Source organism: Sorex fumeus, unplaced genomic scaffold (genome assembly GCF_029834395.1).
Source record: "Sorex fumeus unplaced genomic scaffold, SorFum_2.1 ptg000038l, whole genome shotgun sequence".
Classification (NCBI taxonomy): Eukaryota; Metazoa; Chordata; class Mammalia; order Eulipotyphla; family Soricidae; genus Sorex; species Sorex fumeus.
The window spans coordinates 293,206-316,584 of NW_026606095.1; the positions used below are offsets into that span (position 1 = coordinate 293,206).

General features: G+C 47.5%; 1 protein-coding gene across 4 annotated transcripts in view; it reads left to right on the forward strand.

Annotated features, from left to right (window-relative positions):
• Positions 1-23,379, forward strand: part of LOC130027975 (transducin-like enhancer protein 1) — a 107,631-nt gene that overhangs the window by 49,432 nt on the left and 34,820 nt on the right. For 2 of the 4 annotated variants that reach the window (XM_056118741.1, XM_056118743.1), the window contains exons 7-10: positions 3,357-3,558; positions 4,293-4,309; positions 19,180-19,296; positions 23,009-23,062. In XM_056118741.1, the coding sequence (XP_055974716.1) occupies positions 3,357-3,558; positions 4,293-4,309; positions 19,180-19,296; positions 23,009-23,062 (390 nt within the window). Of the gene's footprint in view, positions 1-3,353; positions 3,559-4,292; positions 4,310-19,179; positions 19,297-23,008; positions 23,063-23,379 lie in introns of all 4 variants that reach the window. The other 2 variants (XM_056118740.1, XM_056118742.1) reach the window with 1 other exon arrangement.

The following is a 23,379-nucleotide window of genomic DNA, read 5'->3' on the forward strand; positions in this document are numbered from 1 at the left end:
CCTACCCGCTGTTCTGTGGTTCCTGCCCTAGTGCCACCATCACGGATCCCAGTTTCCCTCCCACCTCCCATCCCCCCCATCCCACCCTGCCCTTTTATAAAACACATTTTTAATAGCATTCATGTGTTTCTCTTCTGATGACAGTGATAGGTCCACGATTGGGTCAGGGCAGAGAAAATGTTCTTGGGATGCACGTGGCAGGTAGCTGTCCCTTTGCAATAGATATTTTTCACTTGCCTGGATATGGGACCACTCTTCATTTCACAAAGTACTTTTGAAATGACCCTTCTTATTTGCTGAGCCTCTGCTGGAGGAATCCAGTCCCATCTTCATGGGCTTGCTCTGCTGCCTTCCAGAGCTTCCATGGCAGAGCCAGCGAAGTTTGTCTGAATGGGGCGCAGGAAGTGGAGGAGGGAGAGTGTCCTTACAAGCTAGAAATGTGGGCCCAGATGTCCAGCTGCCTCTGCTGAGCAAGGTGGAGCAGTGCTGACTTCTAGGCCCTGCAGACCTGCAGGAGAGAGCCTGGAGGCCCTCACGGTTCGCCTCCTTCCTTTTTGCATGCATGGTTGCCCTGGGTCTGGAGGTCCTTACACTTGGCATCCAGACTTTCCCTGGAAACCCATGGCAGGTCTTGCTTCATCTGAAATGGGAACTTTCCATAACCACCCATTGCCTCAGGTGTGTGTTGAGCTCGGGCTTCACCCTGGACTTGGAAGTATTCTGTGGGGCATTGCAAGGTGTACAGATGCTCTCCGTTGTCTCCGGCAGCTGCAGCCTAGTCCTCCTCTGCCTTCGCATTCGATTCTTTAAAAAGAACTCATGTCCGGGAGTGTGGCTTTCAGGGGCGCCCCCTGCGTCCCCATCCTCCTCCCCTCAAACCTCCCAGCACTACCGCTGGCTGTGGCTGTGATGGCCTTGGGAGTGGGTAACCACTCCCACCCTAGAAGCAAACAAAAAGGCCAAGCTAAGAATGAAAGAGCCCCATCGCCTCTCATAAATGAGTTAACAGTTTTTCCTTTGGGCCAGAGAGTGGGGCAGGGCTGAGGGGAACTGCCCGACTGCCCTGGGTAAACCTGCTGGTAGTTTTTAGCGTTACGTTTAACACCTCACAGAGATTTGTACACGTACGTGGCAGCCCTCCTCCTCCGTCCACGCCAGTCTGTTCAGTAATAGATTAGAAAACACTATCTACTTCCTCTTTCAAAAAACCCAACTTGGCTTCATTAGAAAATCTCGAGTTTTTTTTTTTTTTTTTCCTGTTCAGTGATGACCTGGTGTGACATAAGACACCTCGCCTAGGAAGTTGCCTTTTGACCACTCCATTCTAATTTGGGTGGGGTTGGGGGTAGCTGGGCGGGCTGGGAGTGGGCTGGGGGGTGGGGAGGGGTTCCTGGGAGGGCTGTGGCCCTGCGCCCTGACGTTCCGTTCCTTCCCCTCTGCTTAGCCTCTTGCCTTCTTTAATCAGCACTCTGTCTAATCACCCCACTGCACTCGCTTGTGTATGCATCACTGCGTTTCTTCCCCCCAAAACCGGACATAGCTCTTAACTCTCCCCGAGTAATGATAGTAATTGCTGTAGGGCAGACGAGTCCCCTCCGCCTTCTCCGAGCACATTTCTTATGGCAGGTGTCTAGTTCCTAATTAAGTGCTAATGAGCATGCTTAGTGGACCGTGGTGCCGCTGCCAGCTTCTTCAGTTTTATGTCTTGCCATCATTGGGCTCTTAAAAGGTGACAGAGCAAGAATTAGTCTTCGGGCCGACAGGAAGGTGATTTCATGTGTAAAGAGATGATCGTGGTCTCAGATGGCGGGGGATTCGCTTCTACTTTTCCGAGCATTCTTTTGAGGGTCGCCCACGTTAGCTTTCCCCCATTCACATTAGCCCTCTAGTTAGAATCTGTTCTCTGGGGGCGCGGGAATGGAAATTTCAAGAAAAAGTAGCTTTTCCTGTTTGAAGATGCTGGAAGTGACCTAAAACTTGCCAGACTCGGGGAATGCGGGCACATCTGGAGGTGCTTAGGGCTTCTTCCTGGCTCTGAGCTCAGGGTCTCTGAGTGTCCCACCCACTCACCGAACTCTCGCCCTGGGTCCTGGTTTCTATCTAGCTCCTGTTCACTCCTCTCTCCAGGGAGAGAAGCATGTTGAGGATTCTGTGTGAGGTCAGAGTACTGGGTGGAAATGAGACTGTGACCTGGTGTGAAGAGTAAATATATTGAAGACGTCCAAGGGCATATTAAAGGAGTAGTGAAGTCCCAGGGAAACGAGCACAAATCTGAAGTTTTAAATATTACACCTTAGAACTTGAGCGGTGTAGTTTTTTTTTGTTTGTTTGATTTTTTTTTTTTTTTTTTTTTTTTTCTTTTTTGGGTCACACCCGGCGATGCACAGGGGTTACTCCTGGCTCTGCACTCAGGAATTACCCCTGGCGGTGCTCAGGGGACCATATGGGATGCTGGGAATCGAACCTGGGTCGGCCATGTTGGCCATTTGGCTGCGTGCAAGGCAAGCACCCTACCCGCTGTGCTATTGCTCCAGCCCCAAGCTGTATAGCTTTTAACTGTCTTATCAGAAAGGATGTTCTGTGCTGGACAGCAGAGATGCAGCCAGAATATTCTGTCACCGGCACCATTTCCCGGATACTTGTTCATACAATATGGCTGTATTTATAAGACCATAATTCTTTGGGTGCCCTTCTATGGATAGATCCATAACTCTCAGGATGGGTTAGAATTTGGGACAGGGCCTTGTGCTGATGTGACTGAGGCCCCCGCAGGACAGGATGATGAGGCTAGGGATGCCTAGTGAGGGTGAGATGCATAAACAGGGTACCAGTTCTTCCTGAGTTCTGTCTCCAGCCATTATGGTAAGTGAACGGGCACATGTTGGTGAAACCGAGCTGCTCGGTGGTGCTCAGGGGGAGGGTGTGGTTCTGGGCCTAACAGATGACATCTGTCAAGTCAGAAGGCATCCCGAATCTGTGACATCTCAGATTCGGTGATACATTCTCGGTTTCATGCTAAGCAGAGGGGCTGGCGTGGACGCTCTTCTGCCACTCCCGCTAAACCTGCGAGCGACGGCCCCACTGGGTGAGGTGCAGCTGGAGGTGGGGGAATGAGCAATCGGGGAGTGCAAACTTTTGATGAAACCTAAAGTGCTAATCATGTTTCCCCCCTCTCCTCTCTCTGTCTTCCCCCATGTGGTGGTTCCTGTGTGTGTCTGTGAAACTCCACCCCGTGTACTGTTCCCCTCCATCCTCTCATATCACGTCTCCCCTACGCCCCACCCCCCGCCCCCATGTTCCCACCCCCTCCACCCCCCCCCTTCTTCCTCCTCTTCCTCTCTCGCCACCAACAGCAGCAGCAGTTGCAAGCCCAGCATCTTTCTCATGGCCATGGACCCCCCGTCCCCCTCACACCTCACCCTTCAGGACTCCAGCCTCCCGGACTCCCACCCCTCGGGGGCAGTGCCGGCCTCCTGGCACTGTCCAGCGCTCTGAGCGGGCAGTCTCACTTGACAGTAAAAGATGACAAGAAGCACCACGAGGCAGAGCACCACAGAGGTGAGAGGCCTGGCAAGCCAGACTAGGAGCCTGGTGCTGGTGCTCAGAGGGTGCCGCCGAGCGGGCGTGCCGCTAAGCAGGCCCCAGCCCAGGCAGAGCAGAGCATGAGCTAAGAGGAACTGTCGCAAAGCTTGGCCACGGAGCCCACCTCACCCTGCGTTGGCAGGGCTTACCGTGGGCGCCGGGGAGATGTCTCGATCGCGTTAGATGGCAGGCGTCTTGACATCTTGGCAACTGCCTAGTTAATGCCAGTGGCCTGTGCCGTATTATGGAAAACTGTTAACTGCTTAATTGGGTGATTTTCAAAGAAAGTAATGTTGTTAAATGGGGCGAAATAAGAAGTTAAATTTGAAAGTGAATTGTGTTCAAATGAAAGGTTTGATAATTGCATCTGTTACTACTTAGTTTCATAGGCTTTAATTCTAGTATGCATTAAATATTGGGCAAAATTGCACTTGACTAATTTTTTTTTTGAAGAAAAGTAATTTATTCTGTCAAGAAATTTAAGAAATAGGCTTTGTGTATGGTTAAACTGTAAATCTTATGTTTACAAAATACTGTAATTTTCAGGAAATCACTGTATTAGGAATGTGCAATGACTTATATAAATAAAAGCCATTTTTCAAACTGTTTGGGGCTTGTGTTCTAATTATTCCCCCCTTTTTTTTATTTCTGTCCTTGCCTCTGTGTCTGAACGGGCATGTCTGTGCGTTTCTTGGTAACCGCGGGAGCAGACAGAGAGCCAGGCACGGTAAGTACACAAACGTCACCGCACGGGAACTCCCTCCTGCCTGCAGTGCCCCAGCCCGCCTTTCCTGAAGCACACACACACACACACACACACACACACACACACACACACACACACACGTACACGCACACACGTACACATACACACACACACACATGCACGCGCACACACATATACACAGCACATATGCGCGCCTCGCCTCTTGGTGATCGGGTTGTTTTGGTTTTTGAGAAGCAGTATGTCCCCTTCCTGATTTTAAAGCTTTCAGTGGATGGGGTGGAGGGTGGGGAGGGAGGGCTTATGTGGAGACAAAACTTGTTGTTGTTGTTGTTGTTGTTGCGTTATCCCTCACTTGGGTCTATCTGTTGGTGTGTTTTTGTACCCCAGATCACTTCAGAAACCTGTTTATCATTGCATTCCCAGTCCAGGTTGCCTGTAGTTGAAGAGTTATTAATTATTATTTTAAACCCATTTTAGAAGCAAGAGGTTGCAATCCTAACGTGAAATGGGTTAGTAAGTAGTGCGTTATTTCTACCTCAGCCATTTCATCACCTTCTGAGAATGCATTTTTGTGGCTAGGTTCCCATACTCACTTCTGCTCATAATTGTCCTTGGAGTGTGGACTTGAACTTAGATTTATTTTAGACCAATGAACTGAGCTTCAGAGGAAGCTCCTGGAAATGACGAAGATGGGGGCGAGGGCGGGCGTGGGTCGGGGGCAACATGCACAGAGACGCTTGTGTTGCCAGCGAGACTGTTACTCGTTTGCCATGCACGCCTGATCTACCTGCGTTACCCACCAGTTCGCTTCGGGAGCGTCTGTATTGGAAATGGCATCTTTCCAGCATTCTGGGGCAGATAGACTGAGAAAAAGGGGACCCCCTGTCTCTTTCCATCTGCGACAGACCCCAGTCCCTGCCTGCTTCCTTTCTCTCTGAACATGGCAGTCTCGACAGTCGCCTACCAGATTAGGAGTTTAAAAAAAGAGAAATGGGGCTGGAGAGATAGCACAGCGGGTAGGGCGTTTGCCTTGCACGCGGCCGACCCGGGTTCGATTCCCAGCATCCCATGTGGTCCCCTGAGCACCGCCAGGAGTAACTCCTGAGTGCAGAGCCGGGAGTAACCCCTGTGCATCGCCAGGTGTGACCCCCCCCCCAAAAAAAAAAAAGCAAAAAAAAAAAGAAATGAGGACCCTTGTAAGTATCTTAACACTCCAGAGTAACTTACTCAGTCATTCTGAGCCTTTTCTTCTTGTGAGTATGGGGGTAAGATGTGTGGAAAGTTTTCTGCGTAAGAGTAGTAGCTGGTTGTAAAATTCTGTTTGATTCATCGTGATTCGCTTTATGATTTGTTGGTTGGCTGGTTGGTTTGGTTTGTGGACACACACCTCTTGGCCCTGCACTCAAGGATGACTTCTGTCTGGTAGGGCTCAGGGTGTCACGTTTGGTGCCCTGGATGCAACCTGGTGGACTCTCGCTGTTCAGACTCCTTAGCAGGTGTGAGTTCTCTCCTCCCCAATTGTAAGCTTTAGGGATCAGGATGCATCGTGCTGAATGGATACCTGTGAAAGAGTGGGCTAGCTAGTTTTAAATCTTCTAGTTTCTTTGGAAACTCCTGGGAAGGGAAGGAAGGGAAGGGGATAAAGTCACTGTTGGGGAAGCTCTACTCCCAAAGTGAATCTGATTTGGTTTCTGAGATGACCTTGGTTTTGTTGTGTGGGTATCCCTCTTCTCTGCCATATGCACAGTCAGTGTCCCATTTGACGCCTCCCTCCCCCCCACCTGCAATCCTGGGCCAGAGAAGAGCCAGCAAGAGAGTGTGGAGAGGATGCACGGCCTTCAGTTGGCTGCAGATTCTTTTTATATATTGATTAATAGCTGCTGATTCTGAATTGACTGGACTCAACTCTAGGCTTTCCCCTTTCATTTATTTTATTTTTATGTGTTTTCAGTTGGGGGCCATGCCCAGCTGTGTGTGGGGATGGAACTCGGCCACCTGTGTGCAGAGCAGGCATGTGGTCCATCCAGCTCACTCCCTGGCCCCTGCAACTTAATTTTGTTCTCAGAACCGCTTTTTCATCTGAAATCATGAGTGTGGAGTGCTAAACTCGACGTCAGGCAATACAGCAAGTGCAGGATACTTGGACAGAGGTAGCAGAGACTCTTGAAGTGCTGGAAGACAGGAAACTGTCCAGAGTTTCAGTGGGAGTGCTAAAACCACCCCAAGGGACACTGTGCATGGCCTGCGCACCTCTGCAGTTCCTTTGGCAGGAATGAGTCGAGCTTAAGCTCCCAGTGGTAGTTTTCCTACCCCCAGTATTTCTATCGCCATGGTTGTTACTCATATTTTTGGTTAGAAACTGTAAGGTTTGCTGAAGTGTGCGGGTAGGGTGCAGGAAGGTAGATTAGAGCCACTTCCTTGGAAGAGTCGTCCTGAAGAGCTTTGCATTATTCCGAGTCCAGGTGTGGAATTTGTGGCCAGTGAACTTTCCGAGGGAGGTTGCAATTGCCCATCTGTAAAAGAAGGGAAAACAATGGATTAAAATCAAATTTCTTAATAATAAAAAGTAATGCGTGTATTGGGCTGGAGCGATAGCACAGCGGTAGGACGTTTGCCTTGCAAGCAGCCAACATGGCCGACCTGAGTTCGATTCCTCCACCCCTCTCGGAGAGCCTGGCAAGCTACCGAGAGTATCTCGCCCACATGGCAGAGCCTGGCAAGCTCCCCGTGACGTATTCGATATGCCAGACACAGTAACAACAAAGTCTCCAATGGAGACGTTACTGGGCCCGCTCGAGCAAATCGATGAACAACGGGAGGACCGTGATCACAGATAATGCGTGTATTATCTGCCAGTCGGCTTCTTTGCATCGTTTTTATTTCAGTGATTATTTGCATGATATTTGCTGTGTTTCCTGCCACGCTATTCAGAAGACTCGGGGTACTCTCAGTATGAAAGTGGAAAACTCCACTAGATTTAGCCAGAACACTTAATTCCGTTTGTTGAGAGGAGTTAAGCTATTCATTGTCCACCTAAGTGGAATTTTCTGCAGACTTGACTTCCAAAGTGAAGTATTTCTTCAAACGTTGAAATGGAGTATGAGAAACAGTGGATGATGTGATGATGTATATCATTAGTGCCTGAAAGTATAATTCCCTTCTGATACAGTGGTTTGAATTATGAAGTCAAATTGTACTTGGCAGAGAGCGTTAATTGAACATTCTCTGCTGCTGATGCTCCTCTTTTTTCCCGGGTGTTTTAAGAGCCCTGTATCTTTAAAAAAGTGGTTTTCTGGTTTTCAGGTCTTAACGTTTCAGCATCTTTTAACTGTTGAATGAGAATCATTGATGACCTCAAAAGAATCTTGTTTCTGTTGCTGATAATGTTCTGAAATGTTCTGGCTTGGGCACACATTTTATATCACACAGATAAGGAGCTACTTCTGTTAATATCCGCAGTGGTAACGGAAAAGGACTTCAAACATTTGTATTTGGGAAGTTTGGCTTTGTTTTGCCTGTCGTAGATTATTATTCCTGGATTTAACAAACACTGGCTGAATTCACAGTAGCTCATGTATTCTGCTGAACTACATTGTTTGCCTTGAAGAGTAGGAAGCACATCCTTTATTTTTAATTCAACCTAGTTTTTGTGCCACGCCAGCTCTGTACTCGGGATCCGTCCTGTACTCGGGCGACCATAGGTTGCCTGGGGACCAAGTACCCTCCCCACTGTGCTGTCCTTCAGGCTTCCAGAACAGCTACCATGTTAGAGATTTGAAAGAGTTCGGGAATTCAGGGGACTTGGGGACCAAACTGAAAATTTCTGCCATAAATTAAGACCAAGGAATTCTGAAGTATTCTAGATTACTATGTAGTGTTTTGTGTTTGTTGCTGCTTTTTATTGAACAAATTTTAGAAGTGCAAAAATTAGGGACTTTGGTAAAAGCACAGAGAATGTCTGTGTAGATTTTTCACTGTAACTTGAAGGCAGGTGTGTATGTTCTTGATGTTTATGTATTTTTGGTGACAAAACTGTTCTCTTTGTTAGTTTTAGATCTGAAAGGACGTAGTCTGCAGGTGACCTGTTTAATTCGAAAACCCAGGAAATGAAAGTACAAGGAATCCAAATAAAAATTAGTGTTTTGAGGTTTCTTGTTTCTAAAAGGAATGGAAGATTAGGCCTGTTTTAAGAGGTTTGTTCTGCTTTTTAAATTAAACTGTCTTCCTAGTGTGCAAAATCTTTGTTTTAATTTAATTACTTTTTTAAAAAATTGAATCACTCTGAGATAGACCCTTACAAAGCTGTTCATGATTGGGTTTCAGTCACGCAGTGTTCCAACACCTCTCCTTCCACCAGGGTACATACATTTCTCAGCACCACTGTTCCCAATTTCCTCCCATTAATGTGCAAAATCTTTTAAGAAAGTTGTAAGCTTAGTCATCAGAGTACTGCTGTTAAGCAAAAACAAACTAAAAAGTTTTTAATAAAGATTTTAGAGATTTTAGTTAAAGACAACCTGCACTAAAATTTGACTGAAGGGAATGCCACTTAAATAGTGTGCTTAAAAGACCCAAAATTAGAGAATGGACAAATTGCGTGATTTTTCTTCTTTCTTTTTGACCGTCTTTGCCCCGTCCCTACTGTGCCTTCAGAACATGGTAGAATATGTGTTTAAACTCATTCCCTTAACGAATTTGATTGAATACTTAGGTGGCAAGCATTTCCAGGTACTGAATAAACTCAGTACTATTTGCATGATGCCTATTTTGTGGGGGTTGTGTTTGGGTCACACCTGGCAATACTCAGGACTTCCTCTGGGCTCTGCACTCAGGAATCACTTCTGGCTGGTTTTGGGGACCACGTGGGGTGCCGGGGATTGAACCCGAGTTGACTGTTCAACTGCTCTCTGTACTGCCCTGTTTACTGCAGTGATATCATTGAACCTCACAGTTCTATCCTGAATACGAAACACTGAAGTGTGCCGTGTAATCATGATTTGAAACATTGGGACGAGAGAGCCTAGTAGGTGGCTAGGGAGAAAGTGCTGGGCCGACTCGGGACTTGGGCAGGGCTCCTGTGCTCTGACTACACCCCGGGTATCATGGTTCTGGGGCAGGCTCCTGACTTCCTTCCAGATTCTCTTGTGGGGTTCGTGCCCTGCAAAATCATCTTTAAAAGGTCATTGAGATGCAACACTAGCTACTTTGTCAGCACCACCATACCACATTCAATAGGGTTTGATGACACAGGTCATAGTACTCAAGGAGGTGAGGATTTTTACAGCGTTCTGCTATGATGACTCCCCAAATTAATCAGTGAGCGTCTAGAATTTGGGGCCCAGAGATGGCTCAGTGGGTGCAGGTGTGAGGCCGTGAGCTTAATAAATTACAGCAACCATTGGTGCTGTGGCACACGCTGAAGCTCCAGTTTTTCCAGTCTGGGATTCCCCAGGAAGGTAGAAAGTTCTTGAGCAGTGAAGTTTTAAAAGCAGTGAAGGGGCAGGAGAGATGGTATAGCAGGTAAAGGACTTGCCTAGCATGCGGCTGACCAGGGTTCAATCCCTGGTATCCCGTATGATGTGCTGAGCAATGCCCAGTGTGGGCCCCCACAAACAAAACTAAATAGTAATCTAAGTAGTGAAGGTAGTGGGGTAGATATGTAGTACAGCAGATATGGTGCGTGGCCTTGCATATGGCCAAGCCTGATTCACTCTCTGACATTCCATGTGGTTCACTGAGCCCACCCGTAGTGAGCCCTGAGTGCAGGGCCAGGAGCCCAGAACCGAGTAGCAAAGATGTGACTCGGTGGTCGAGGTCATGCTCTCCGTGGAAGGGTCTGCAGCACTGGCTTTGATCTGGCCGCCAAGGACAAAGATCAGACGTGCCTTAAGGCGGTGTTTTTGGTTGGTTTCCTGGTGTCCCTTAGTTTTCCTGCTTGGCTGGAGAAGCTGGTCTAGGGACAGATGTAGTTAGGGGCCACCCGTCACTCTTTTTTCAAACAGACACTCCGCTCTCCAGAGGACAGGGAAGGAAGAAGACGTGAGATTTGTTGCTTTGGCAAATGCTGGACCTTTGTTTCTCTGCCTGTGGTTTTTTCTTTTTTCCGTCTCTCTTTTTCCCCCCTTACCACTTTAGCTCCTAAGAACTCTAGTTCTGTGGCCCCTGAAACTACACTGCTTTTGTCCAGCCAGTGGAGTTGGAACTTGCCCCCAGATTCATCTGTAGATATTCATGGTAGATATTCTCCCCGTATAGGGAGAGAACTAAGGGACCACAGGGCACAGGGCATGTGGTGGGCACAAGCACAGCTGCCTGGGACCTGGCCTCTCGCTGCCTACAGAGTGGCCATGGCTGAGCGAGCACTCCTTCATCAGCAGATGTGCTCGTGCAGACCCCTCAGCCTTCTTTTCCTTTGGGTTTTATGACTTTAGGGACAACAGTCTCTCCTGTTGTCTCCCGTTCCTATGGCCCAGCACTCATGCGGGAGGTGGAGAATCAGCCTGTGTCTGTGGCAACTGTTGAGGTTTCTCACATCCAGATCCTGGCCGGACACAGGATATTCTTTTTTTTTTTTTTTTTTTTTTGCTTTTTGGGTCACACCCGGTGATGCTCAGGGGTTACTCCTGGCTCATGCACTCAGGAATTGCTCCTGGCGGTGCTCAGGGGACCATATGGGGTGCTGGGAATCGAACCTGTGTCGGTCATGTTGGCTGCGTGCAAGGCAAACGCCCTACCCGCTGTGCTATCACTCCAGCCCCAGGATATTCTTTAATTTGCCCAAAGGTATGGCTCACTAGGAAGAGGCATTGTCCTAAGTATCAGTCTCCGTCTGACTCATGTTAAGGAATGGCTTGGAAATAAAGGATAAACTGGACAAGAGTTACATCATATTTCAATATTTAGGTGCTGTGGAAAACCCTGAGTTTTCTTTCGCCCATACCTTGGCGGATTTTTCCCCTTTGGCAGACTTGAAAAACTGCTTTGGAAGAATAATGATGCTGAAGGGAAAACCAAACCAAACCCCCCAAATGGGTGTTCCTGCCTCAAGAAGAAAGAAAGCCTTTGAATGAGGGGAGGCTGCCAGGGACGGGGGGTCTTGGGTGAGAGGGTCTTTGTGACTGTAGAATGTGTGGCTCTTCCTGTGCCATGTGGGTCCTGGGACCCATGTGTATTGAGCATGTTTTGTGGGCCTGATCTCTTGCTGTGAGCGCAGGGTAGACATCCCCTCTCCCGCAGAAGCAGGTGGGACATTTCCACATACTACGAAATCTCCACATTTTCCAGCCCTCCCAGGACTCGCGTCTTCTTCAGTTTGTGTTCAGTAGTTAGGAAATGTGTTGTCTGCTCTTGGGGGCATGTTCTGCCGTAATTCTTTCCTTGGAATCCTTCGTTGTCAGAGCCGTTGTCTTCTGTCTCTTGGAGGAACAAAGGCAGATTCTGGATAACTCAGTCCTGATCTTATGCCCTGTGCTTGCGAGTCCATTCGAGGGTCTCTCCTAGGGCAGCAGGGACAGCTGAAGTCACTCTCCAGAGACAGTTTGAAACTCAGAAGGTTTTAGTTGGGAAATTGGGCCGGAAACACAGATCAGAGGCCCAAAGTACGTGCACTGCCTGCGTGCAGGATCCTCCTTTCTTTATGGTCCCCGGAACACTTCCAGACACGGCCCAGTCTCTCCTCTGTCCTGTTCCCTCAAAAGAGAAGAAGGTTTGTGGAACCGTATCAGGCTCTCATTACCATGAGGTGGTTTAAGAGGATTATAAAATCTATTGTTAGCACCAATTTTTTTTTTTAATAAAGAACAGTTGGTGGGGGCGTTGCTGGAGATGCAATGTGGGGCTTCATACCTGTGGCATGCCCCACATTTTTCTCTTTTGCTTGCTGGAGAGGCAGGAGGGCGTGCGTGCTGGCTCAGAGCAGTAGGCGCGTATGCCCTCTGCTTGAATGTCTCTTCCAGCCTTGCCCAGGTTCGTTTCCTGGAATGACCCTGATCCAGCCTCCCATCGGCCCATGCCAGTGCTGAGTTCCTAGGCCAACAGGTGAGGAGGAAGACCAGCTTCCCGTCCTATTTTCTTCAAGACTGTGGGCTTCAGACCTGCTGGGGCCTGAGCTGGGAGGTGGCTGCCGAGTTGGCTGCATTGCCACACCGCTCTGCTTTCCATTTTTCTCCCACTGACAAGCAGGGCTTCCGTTGGTTTAATGGGTTAAAAATGTGCTTGTCAGATTGTCAGGCAGAACCGGTGAATGACCAATTGGACCGCAGCAAAAAGTACAGCTGAGGGTGATGGCTTAATTGGTGCCAGGTGTGGATGGAGCCGGTACACAGATGTGACGGGGCGCGTGGTTACCTAATTGTTTTAATGTTCCCCGAGAAGTTAATTGTCAGTGTGGAGTGTGCTAGCAAATTAGGTTCCCACTGCCTGAGTGTAACTGAGGATAAATGAGGTGTCGTGAGTTTCCAATCTGTACCTTTGACACACACACTCTTCCTGCAGGGAGCAGAAAGGCCCCAGGGGGAGTTGGCATTGCAGCTAAAGAAATCCATTTGAATAATGTGCATTATTTTTGCAGTAAGGAGAGCTGCCTTGCCTGGCTCTGCTGGATTCAGGAGAGGATTTTTCTTTGAAGGTTGCTTCTGTGGGCTGCGGGGGTGGCCCGAGGTCTCAGGAGCAGTTGCAGGGAGGAGCCTGCAGAGCCCCTGGTCGCCTGGGTGGCATCCTAGCTTATTGAGTTTGATTTTCTTTCCTGTTTTCTGGAGTTTGCTTCCCTAAGTATCTCTGTACACGAGCAGTCGTTCGGGTAGATCGCTAAAGGAAAGGTCTTTGGAACACGACTCTGCAGACCGGGTTTTGTCCATATCAGCAGCAGGAACTCTTAACTCTTAAGTCTTGAGATGGAAATAGGAATGTCATAGTTCAGAATGATGAGAATGAAGTTCACCCAATTCCAAATCTTGATGATTTTTTTTTTAAGTTCAAGAAATTCTTTAAACCTATCCAGTGGTGCTCGTGATCTTCTCCTGGCTCAGGGCTTGAAGGTTATTTCCAGCAGTGCTTGAGGGACAAGATGGTACCAAGGAACCATCCCAGGGTTCCACCATGCAAGCTTTAGGGCCTTTGCAAATCTCCGCAGCCTCATTTTTAAAAATTTGCCTAAATACTCAGGAGGTCCAGTAGACTGCTCTGTTCTAAGTTCTTGTTTTGGTTTTAGCTTTTAAGCTACTCTTGGCAGTGCTTGGGGCTTACTCGTGGCTCTGTTCAGGGATCGCTCCTGGCAGTGTTCAAGGGACCATCTGGGATGCCGGGGATGAAACCAGGTTGGCTGCACACAAGGGAAGTGCCTTAGCCACTGAAGTATATCTCCGGTTCTGCATTTTAAGTCCTTATCTCTAAGTTATATTTTCAGTTACATCTGAGTATTTTTTTTTCTACTTTAAGAAAAGTAGAAAACCCTACTAGGTTCAGAAGGTCAGGCAAAATTCTCTAGTTAGCTTGTACCCCAATTTCAGCAGAATTAGTCTTGCCACTTGTTTCTATGAAACTTGGTTTTCTGTTGGAGATTGCTCTCCACATTTGCTCAAGGTTGTGCTCAGGGGTTGTGATGGATGGAGATGAGCTGCTTCTCCGTTTCTCTGCTGACAGCTCTTGAGTTTTGTTCTTATAACGATTAGAAATATCACATCACTGTTAGTGTGAGTGGGGGCCGCTCTCACAAAGCATGACTTCTCATGGCAAACTGCCTCCTGTGAGTGAAGCTGTCCCCCAAAACTATTCCCCAAGAAATGCTCCGAGAAAGACTCAGATTTTCTTTTGAGGGAGTGGTCCATGCCAGGACAGCCCATTTTCTGCACGTTGGCCTCCTCGAGTGAGCTGTGTGTGAGAGGAGAGGAAGCCACGCTGCTCGCACTGGTGGGTCTTCGGAATCCTCTTCCTGTCTTTGGGGCTGAGCATTTCAGGAGGGTCTTTTTCATTTATTTATTTATTTATTTATTTGCTTTCTGGGTCATACCTGGCAATGCACAGGGGTTTCTCCTGGCTCTGCACTCAGGAGTTACTCCTGGCGGTGCTCAGGGGACCATATGGGATACTGGGAATCGAACCTGGGTCAGCTGCGTGCAAGGCAAACGCCCTACCCGCTGTGCTATTTCTCCAGCCCCAAGGGTCTTTTTCCTTTAGCGACGGCTTAGGTGTGGTGCCCTTCATCCTCCATGTGATTCCAAACCCTCATGTATGGAACATGTATCGAGGACTGATCACGCCCAAGGTCCCCTGTCCCCTGCAGCCTCCCTTCATTCCGGGGCTCCCTTTTTTCTCAGGCAGTGACGCCTGTTTTGGAGGGTTTGGTTGGTTTTTTTTTTCCTAGAGCATCTTCGTTCTCCCAAAACCTCACAGCTTGATGAGAATTCTAGCTTGTTTGGAAATCCTGAAATCAGACTCTTAACTTGCCCAGATTTGTAATGTTCCTGTGGACCGCAGGACTCCTAATTTGAGTTCTTGTAGAATGAATAAGGTAAAATATAACTATTTTTGTTCTGTTCTCCACAAAATTTCTAAACAAAGGAAAACATACAGCCTGGAAATCCCAGTCCTCAGAGATCTGTTAAAGAATCTGCCCAGTAATTCTAGTGTTTGAGAAATTCTGGCAGTTACTTAAAATTTACCAGCTGTAAGGTGAAATAAAACATTGAGTTTCTTGGCTAGAATTAGAGTCTTTCAGTCAACATGGTAACACTCATCATGCTGATCAAAAAAAAAAAAATAACGGTTCATGGTTAAATATTTATTTGGCAAATAAGTATTTTAAAAATGAATTTACTTGATGAATGTTGTTTGATAGATTAAAACAGTCCAAAATACAGGCTCTGGGAAGAGACGTGTATGGAAGATAGGCCTGTGGGTCTGTGGGACTTCTGTTCCTAGTGACTGATAGCACATTAAAAAGGGGGGGGAAAAGTGTTTACATTTTGATTTGGCAGGCCTGTAGCCAAGTAAATCTCTGTCTCTGAAGGACAGCTTAGGGAACGGGGTCAGAGAAAACATGTCACATGCATTAGGAATTACTATGTCATGTTAAAATGTCAGGCTCTGTAGATTAAAGAACCAGAGTGCCTTTCAAATGATAAGTGTTTGGGCCAGATGTTAGGGTGCAAGTCTTCTGTGAACATAAGTGGAGCTTAAAAATCATTCTTCTTGGCGGGGAGACACTCATTCAGAGCTTCTTGGCTTTTGACAAATTACTTCCCTTCTGGACATCCTTCATTTCCTCCTCAGAAGGGACACAGGAGAATGAGCAGAAAGGCACGCCCAGTTCCCCTCAGACGCGGAAGGGAAAACAGCCTGTTCTCATTCCTTTGGAAATAGCCTCTTAAGTGTAGATGGAATGTTAGTGTAGATGGAATATTAGTGTTAGTGTATTGTGTGATTCTGTCTCCTAGTCAAATCTAAGAAGTAGAACCTTAAATTTGGAGCTTACAAAGAGAGGGCTCTTAATCAGTAACCAGATATAACCTCTGCTCTTTGGGGGTTTTTGTTTTGTTTGGGGACCGGGGCCACCCCCGATCTCTGCCCTGGTAGTGCTTAGGGCTCTGTGCTCCATCTTGGTGGGGCAAAGCCAGCACCTACACACTTAGCTGAACTGTTTGGCCCTTCTTCGTTATTATTTATAAAATGGTTCATAAGCACCATTAGAGTGACCTTATTCCACCCCGAACCATAAAGAGCTAATAACAGCATAAGGAAAAGACCATCTTCATCTGACAGTGTTATTGATGATGGTCTTTTTTTTTTTTAAATAATATTTGTCAAGTTTATGTATTTATTTTTCACTTTGGGATACATCCAGTTATGCACAGGGTTTACTCCTGGCTGTGTACCCAGGAATTACTCCTGGCACTGGGGGTGGGGGTAGGGTAGGGTGGGTTGGGGTGGGGGGGAACACTATATGAGATGCTGCGATCAAACCTGGGTTGGCCATGTGCAAGGCAAAATGCCCTCCCCGCATTACTAAATCTCCGGCCCTTGATGATGATGTTCTGGAAGTCCCTCGGATTTCTGAGTTGTTGGCCAGAGTGAGTTCATTATGTTGAAGTGACTTGCTAACACCAAAAACAGCAGTGAAAGCTGTGCCGAGTTGGGGAAGCTAGCAGGGAAGTTACACAGAGAACCAGGACCTTGGGAAGCAGGCCTAGAGGAAGTGGTCAGTGGTGGGCAGTTGGTGTCCACGTGCCCTTGCGGGTTTCACTGTGGCTCTTCAAGATCTTTGCGCCTTTACCTTGCCTTCTTGTTTTGAGTCTTTGTAGAGCATTGAAGATGTGTAATAGAGCCTAATTGGGGCTGGAGGGTTGCTTTTTTGTGGCTACACCCGACATTGCTCAGTGGTGACTCCTGGTTCTGCACTAAGGAATCACTTTTGGCGGTGCTAGGGGGACCATATGGGATACTGAAGATTGAACCTGGGTTACCCACTGTACTATGGCTCTGGCCCCGGAAGACCTAATGTTTCGCAAGTTGTTAAAGTGTGCCAATTGGAAGCACGACTCCCCGATTTTTCCTCTTTTTCTGGGACCTTTAGCAGAGGTGCTGTCCAGAGCTGTAGGAACTTGCAGGGTTGCTTGCAGACCTCTTAACTTTGCTCCAGCATGAATGAGGAGGGATTTCCCAGGTTGCAGGGGCCAAGGCTTGGGGCCAGCTGTGGGAATATTGCTGTTGCTCACAGAAGTGCCGGTCACTTTTATGTTGGCCTGCTGCTGGACATGACGGCCTGGCTGGCGAGCACACAGAGTACGTGGATGCCCCCTGGCGAGCTTCCCAGCCAACCCTCGACACCTTGGGCCTGCTCTGCAGCCCACAACAGGCACGCAGCAGGATGACAGGCTGCAGCCCTGCACGCATGCCTGTCCAGAGTCTGGAGGAGGAGCCCTTGGGTTGCTCTCATCTAGAGATGTTTGTGTATTTGAACACCTGTGGCGTGTCTGTAGAAGCCGCCACTGCCCCCTTTACTGGCTCAGCTTTCCTGAGTCCATCTTAGCTTTTTGCAGTTTCACTAAGTGCCTGTGTACTCAGCCAGTTCTGGGTCACAGGGCTTAGTTTTAAAGCAGCCGGTTACAAAGGTAATTAGTTGCAGGGACCCAGTCAGCTCACAATCAGCCCCCACTGTCATTGTCACTGTCCTCCCGTTGTTCATCAATTTGCTCGAGTGGGCACAGTAATGTCTCCATTGGAGACTTTGTTGTTACTGTGTCTGGCATAACGAATAAGTCACGGGGAGCTTGCCAGGCTCTGCCGTGCGGGCGAGATACTCTCGGTAGCTTGCTGGGCTCTCCGAAAAGGGCGGAGGAATCGAACCCGGCTCTGCCAGGCTGGCTGCGCGCAAGGCAAACACACTACTGCTGTGCTATATCGCTCCAGCCCACATTGTGTTAAAAACATCATTGCAAACTGCTTCTATGCTTTTAAAGTAAGTCTGCTGGCATTTGGCAACTTGAATCGCCAGGAATGAAGCCGGGTTCACTTCTGAGTTTGTCCCTGTAGCCATCAAAGAGGCTTCAGATTGCTTTCTGCCACCCCCCCTCCCCCACCACCATCCTGCGCATGGTTGAGCTGGGAAGGCTGCCTGTAGGGTTAGTGGTTTTGTTGGGGAGACTTTGAGGGTAGACACCGGGATGCCGCCTCCATCCCTCTGACTGCTCTGGAGCAAAGACCTGGGGCTTTAACAAATGTGTTCAGATATTTGCTCTGGCTACCGCTAATGCTGCATTAGATGGTGCTGGTCTGTCTCATAGGCTTCCCCTCCTACCTCGTGGCAGGAAAAGGTAACTCTTCTGCCCTGCAAGCCCCTCTCAGCTCTCCAAACAGCCTTTAGAAATGGGGCTGTCTGGGCTCCCGGGAGGAGGGGTTGCTCTGCATTGTTGACAGCAGTAACACATCACTGAACAAATTGGCCCCTTGCATATGCTAATCTTGCACTTAAAAGAACACTTTGTAGTAAGTCCTGATGCTGGCGGCCTGCTGGGGAGACTGGAATTGAAGGGATGTCAGGTCCTGTCACCAGACCCCCAAATGTCTCAAATGCCTGTTTTCCTTGGGTCAGTAGTTCTGGAAGCTCTCTGATAGCTCAGCAGCCTGCAGAGGAAAGGATCTTGTGTGATTTGTGCAAAAAATCAGGACCTGTTCCTGCTTCCTCCTCCTCCTCCTTCTGTGCGCCCCAGCCTCCCTATTGAGTCACCCTCTGAAAGTCTGGCCTCGGATCTTAAATTTCAGTGCTGTTCAGGAGGAATACCAAACCTTCTTTTCAACAATAAATGAGAAGAATTCAAAAACGTTCCTTCATTGTTGCTGTGGCAAATGCGGTTTGCCTTTTAGGAAACCACGCCGTTAATCCCACATGCTTTCTCGGTGTCTTTTTGTGGAGAGACTTCTACAAAAAGAAGCATCAGCTTCTACAGACAAGGCCCATAGCTAGTAGAGTAATCACAGGATTTGCTCATACACCTTTATTAGTCATGATCAGGTAGTGGGTAGGGAAGAAGAAGAAGAAAAAAAAGCAATGAAAATTATTTTGTGACTGCATGTAATCAGCTAGCTCTTCTCTCAAAGGACAGAACCAGGAAACAAGTGGTTAGGCCCTGGAGGGGCCGCCAGGAGGATTTGGATGATTTGGTTGTGCTCAGATTCGTCTTTGAGTCCCTAAACCTTTATAGATGTTTACCACCGAAGCCCTTAGAGGTGAATGAGAGGGAATGAAAGGTGTGTGGGTGTCACCTTTCTAGACCAGTTCTCACATTCGGGGGTGGGGGGGGGGGGTTCATGCTTACAGAGACCTTGGAAGAAATCTGTCTTTGTCTCTGTTTTTTCTTTTTTCTTTTGTCTTACAGAGTAATTCCCTCTTGGTTCCAGACAGTCTAAGAGGCACAGATAAACGCAGAAATGGGCCTGAATTTTCCAATGACATCAAGAAAAGAAAAGTGGATGATAAGGATTCCAGCCACTATGTAAGTACAGAAAGGATCTGAAGTAGTTGTTTCCTTGCTCGCCTTGTAAGTGAATATACAAGTGTCCTCTAAGATCAGAATGATAATTCCGCCTCTCTTAAAAGAATAATACTGTAAGAATAGAATCTCGCACTGTTGACTGCCATTTTCTTTTAGGGCCATAAATCATGCTTCTGCCTGACTCAGCATTTACCGCGTAAGCTTTTTGCCTTAAAGTTAGTCATCATCATTCACAGGTGGTATTTGTACGAGAACGTGCATTTTCATTTTGTCCTGGGCCCCCGAATTTGATAACCTGTCCTGCCTAAAATATCCAGGGCATGAATCTGGGTGCCCCCAGCAGACTGTTGGATGCTGTTCTCTTGGTACCTTTAGAATTGTGTTGGGCTTTAGGGCAGAGCATCTCTTACTTACTCTATGGCAAACAGTTCAGTAATTCAAGTTCATGTTAAAAATGGAACAAACATTAGCGGCATCTATCAGGAGCTGTAGGGGAGGTCACGTGACTGGTTACTGGCAGAATGACTCCTGACTCAAATCGAGCTAAGTCCACATTCAAGAGGAGACCTAGTTAAATGGCTCTAATCTCGCTCAGGACCCTAAACCTATGGAACTGAATTGGAGCTGTTCGTGTTGTGTCCTGCTTGTCTGTTTCTGTAGACACAGCTTCTCAGGAGCAGTATGAAAACAGAACTCTGAGCTGGGGCCATTAGAAACCTTCCCCCCAGCTGACTTTGTGCGAGCTCTGGGGTGGCCAGCACTCAGCCTTACCCTCTGCTGGCTGACCCAAGCCTGGAGCTGACAGTTTGTAATAGAACTTTTTTTTTTTTTTTTTGGCTTTTTTGGGGGGTGGGAGAGTCACACCTGGCAATGCACAGGGGTTACTCCTGGCTCTGCACTCAAGAATTACTCCTGGCAGTGCTCAGGGGACCATATGAGATGCTGGGAATCGAACCCTGGTCGGTCGTGCGCAATGCCCTACCCACCGTGCTATCGCTTCAGCCCCTGTAAATAGGCCTTGAGCAAGAACTCAGTGTCAGAAACTGTGTGCTTCTCTGTGATGGTTTCATTTAACAACTCTATGAGGTTTAAAGACAAAAATCTGTTGCTGGAGCAGTAGTACAGTAGGGTAGGGGCTTACCTTGCGCACTGCCAACCCAGGTTCAATTTCCAGCACCCCATATAGTCCCCCACACACCACCAGAAGTAACTTCTCAGTGTAGAGCCAGGAGTAACCCCTGAGCGTTGCTCGTTGTGGCCCTGAAGCCCCAGCCCCCCAGCCCCTCCTCCCACAAAAGATAATCATCACTGTCACTGTCCTCCCGTTGTTCATCAATTTTTTCTCGAGTGGGACCAGTGACATCTCCATTGTGAGACTTTGTTGTTACTGTGTTTGGCATATCCAATACGCCATGGGTAGCTTGCCAGGCTTTGCCGTGCGGGCGAGATATTCTTGGTAGCTTGCTGGGCTCTCCGAGAGGGGCAGAGGAATCGAACCCGGCTCAGCAGGGCTGGCTGCGCGCAAGGCAAACACCCCACCCGCTATGCTGCCTCTTCAGCCCATCACCACCATATTAAAGATAAATAAACTGAAGCACTGACTGCAGCTGATTTAGATCAGAGACAGTCTCATCCCAGAATTGAGTGTTCCAGAGGTGTCCTGGAATCCATCCTCACTTTTTGCATGCTAGAAACTAAAATTTGGATTCTTAATTTTTTTTTTTTTTTTACCGCATCCCAAGCTTCCCACTGCCCCCTTTCCTTTGATAGTTAGCCAGGAAAAAAAATCAGCGTTAGAGCCCGAGAAATCTGGTCCCACAGTAGGGAGACCTGGGGTATGTAGTGTTGGGAATCTGACCGGGCTCCATGCAGTCACATACAGTGACCCCTAGGTGCACTCGCCCGAGTTCTCATCCCAAGCTTTTAAACTTACTAAGGTGGTCCAGCATCACAACCATCATCTCGTCAACTTGCACTGCGCTGACCATCTCATCAACTTGCTTATACTAGGATGTTTGCTTGGATAAGTGACTGAGGACAGGGTATTGACAGGTGCTGGAGAATCTGGCCCAGAGGCACCCAACCTTAGTTGTATCACTGTGAGTCTGTACTGGCACAGATCATTAAAACTACAGATGGCCTCACAATTCATTCCATTCATTCATTCATTCATTCATTCCACAAAAAATTCCACAGTTTTGTTATATTGAGCTGATTCTCTGCTGCTTCCTGTCCAGTCGACTTTTTTTTTTTATCAAATCTTTAAAAAACTTTTTTTTCCACGACCCTTGAATTCTTAACATCTGGAAACATTTGTACTTAATAAAGGTTTACTAAGAGAAAGCAGATTTTCCGTACTGCTTTTTATTATATGACGATATTTCTTTTAATAGGCTCTGAATTATCTTTGCTTTCTCACTTGTTATAATTTTATGTTGTGGCTAGCTAGAGAGGTACCCAGCATCATTATAACATTGAGTAAGTGTGACTGTGGGATTAAGTACACATTATTGATGAATTTAAGCCAATGTGGGGGGAAAAATTCTACCGGTGTTAATTTCGATGGATAGCTTTTCTGGAATTTTCTCAAATTCAGTGCAACCTTTGCTTCTTCTGAGTCAGTTGTGTTTTGTTGTTTGTTTGGGGACCCACCCAGCAGTTCTCAGGGAGTACTCCTGATTCTGTGCTCAGGGATCACTCCTGGCAGTGTTCCTATGTGGTGACAGAGTGCCCTGCCTGCTGTACTGTGTCTCCGACCCCAGAATCTGAGGTCTGAAGCAGTAGTTTCCAAAGCCCTTTTATGGGATATCAGGTTCTATCTTCCATCTATAAAAATACAAGCTCACTGTGTGAGATTTGTTCTCCATGTGAAAATAGACCTTAAGAACCACGTTCCAGCTTGTAGTTCGCTTTGTTGTTTTCGATTCACTTTGTTCCATTTATTTATTTGGTTTCTGGGACCACGCTCTGCAGTGCCGGGGATTGAACCGGAGTCAGCCGCAGACGTCTTCATCCCTGTGTTCTCTTTCTAGCTCTGGTTTCTTTTGTTTGTTTGTTTTTTTTTTTTGTACTTCACCATTGACTTGCTGGGAATATGGTTTGTTGTCTCAAATCATGAATTATTCATGAATGTTTGGTTGGTTGGCTGTCAGGACGGTATATTAGAAGCAGGGACATGAAATTGTGCTTTAATTTGGAGTTCAGGGCGAATATCTTGCCTGTTCAGACTTACACATGGCCCCGTTAAAAGAGAGAGGGACCTAGCAGAGACTTTTGTCTGAGCCTCCTTTACACCAGGTGTCTGTAGCTCCCATCACCTGGATGATAATTGAGTTTGGGCTGATGTTATGCTCTTGACATGAATTCCTGTCTGGTGTTTTTGTTTCGGGATCCCTGGGTCCCTTGGGAAGGTGGGAAAAGGTATTGTTCCTGGGCTAAAACTACCAAAACTATAAAAATTAGTTTTGAGGCCACACTCTGCAATGCCCAGGGGTAACTCCTGGTTCTGCACTTAGGAATCACCCCTGGTGTCCTCAGGGGACCATATGGGACGCCGAGGATGGAACCTGGGTTGGCTAAATGCCAGGCAAGCGCCCTACCCACTGTACTATCTCTCTGGCTCCCAAAACTAAAAGTTGAACTGGGACCTCAAGCCCTTTAATAAATGCCTTTATTTTATAATACCCCTCCCCCCCCTCTTTTTTCCCCCCAGGATAGCGATGGTGACAAAAGCGATGACAACTTAGTTGTGGATGTGTCCAATGAGGTAACCAGTTTTTAGGTTTTATTTCATTGTGAAGTTGCCCTCCACTGCTGTCACTTGGTCTCCCGTGACTTTCTGTGTTAAGAATTTGTGTTTGTTCATGGACAGAGCTGTCATCAATTTGGACTCATTTGGGTGCCTGGTGCTCTTCACTTTGACAAAGCACATGAGTCTGAGGAAGAATATGATTGTCCCTAGATTACACCCCCCCTCTCCCCACCCCCGCCCCGTTCATGGTGTCTTCATGAGTGTATTGTGTGCCCCATCTGTTCATTATAATGAGGTTGTTAAGTGCATTCCCCCCAAATCGGAAGGGCTTC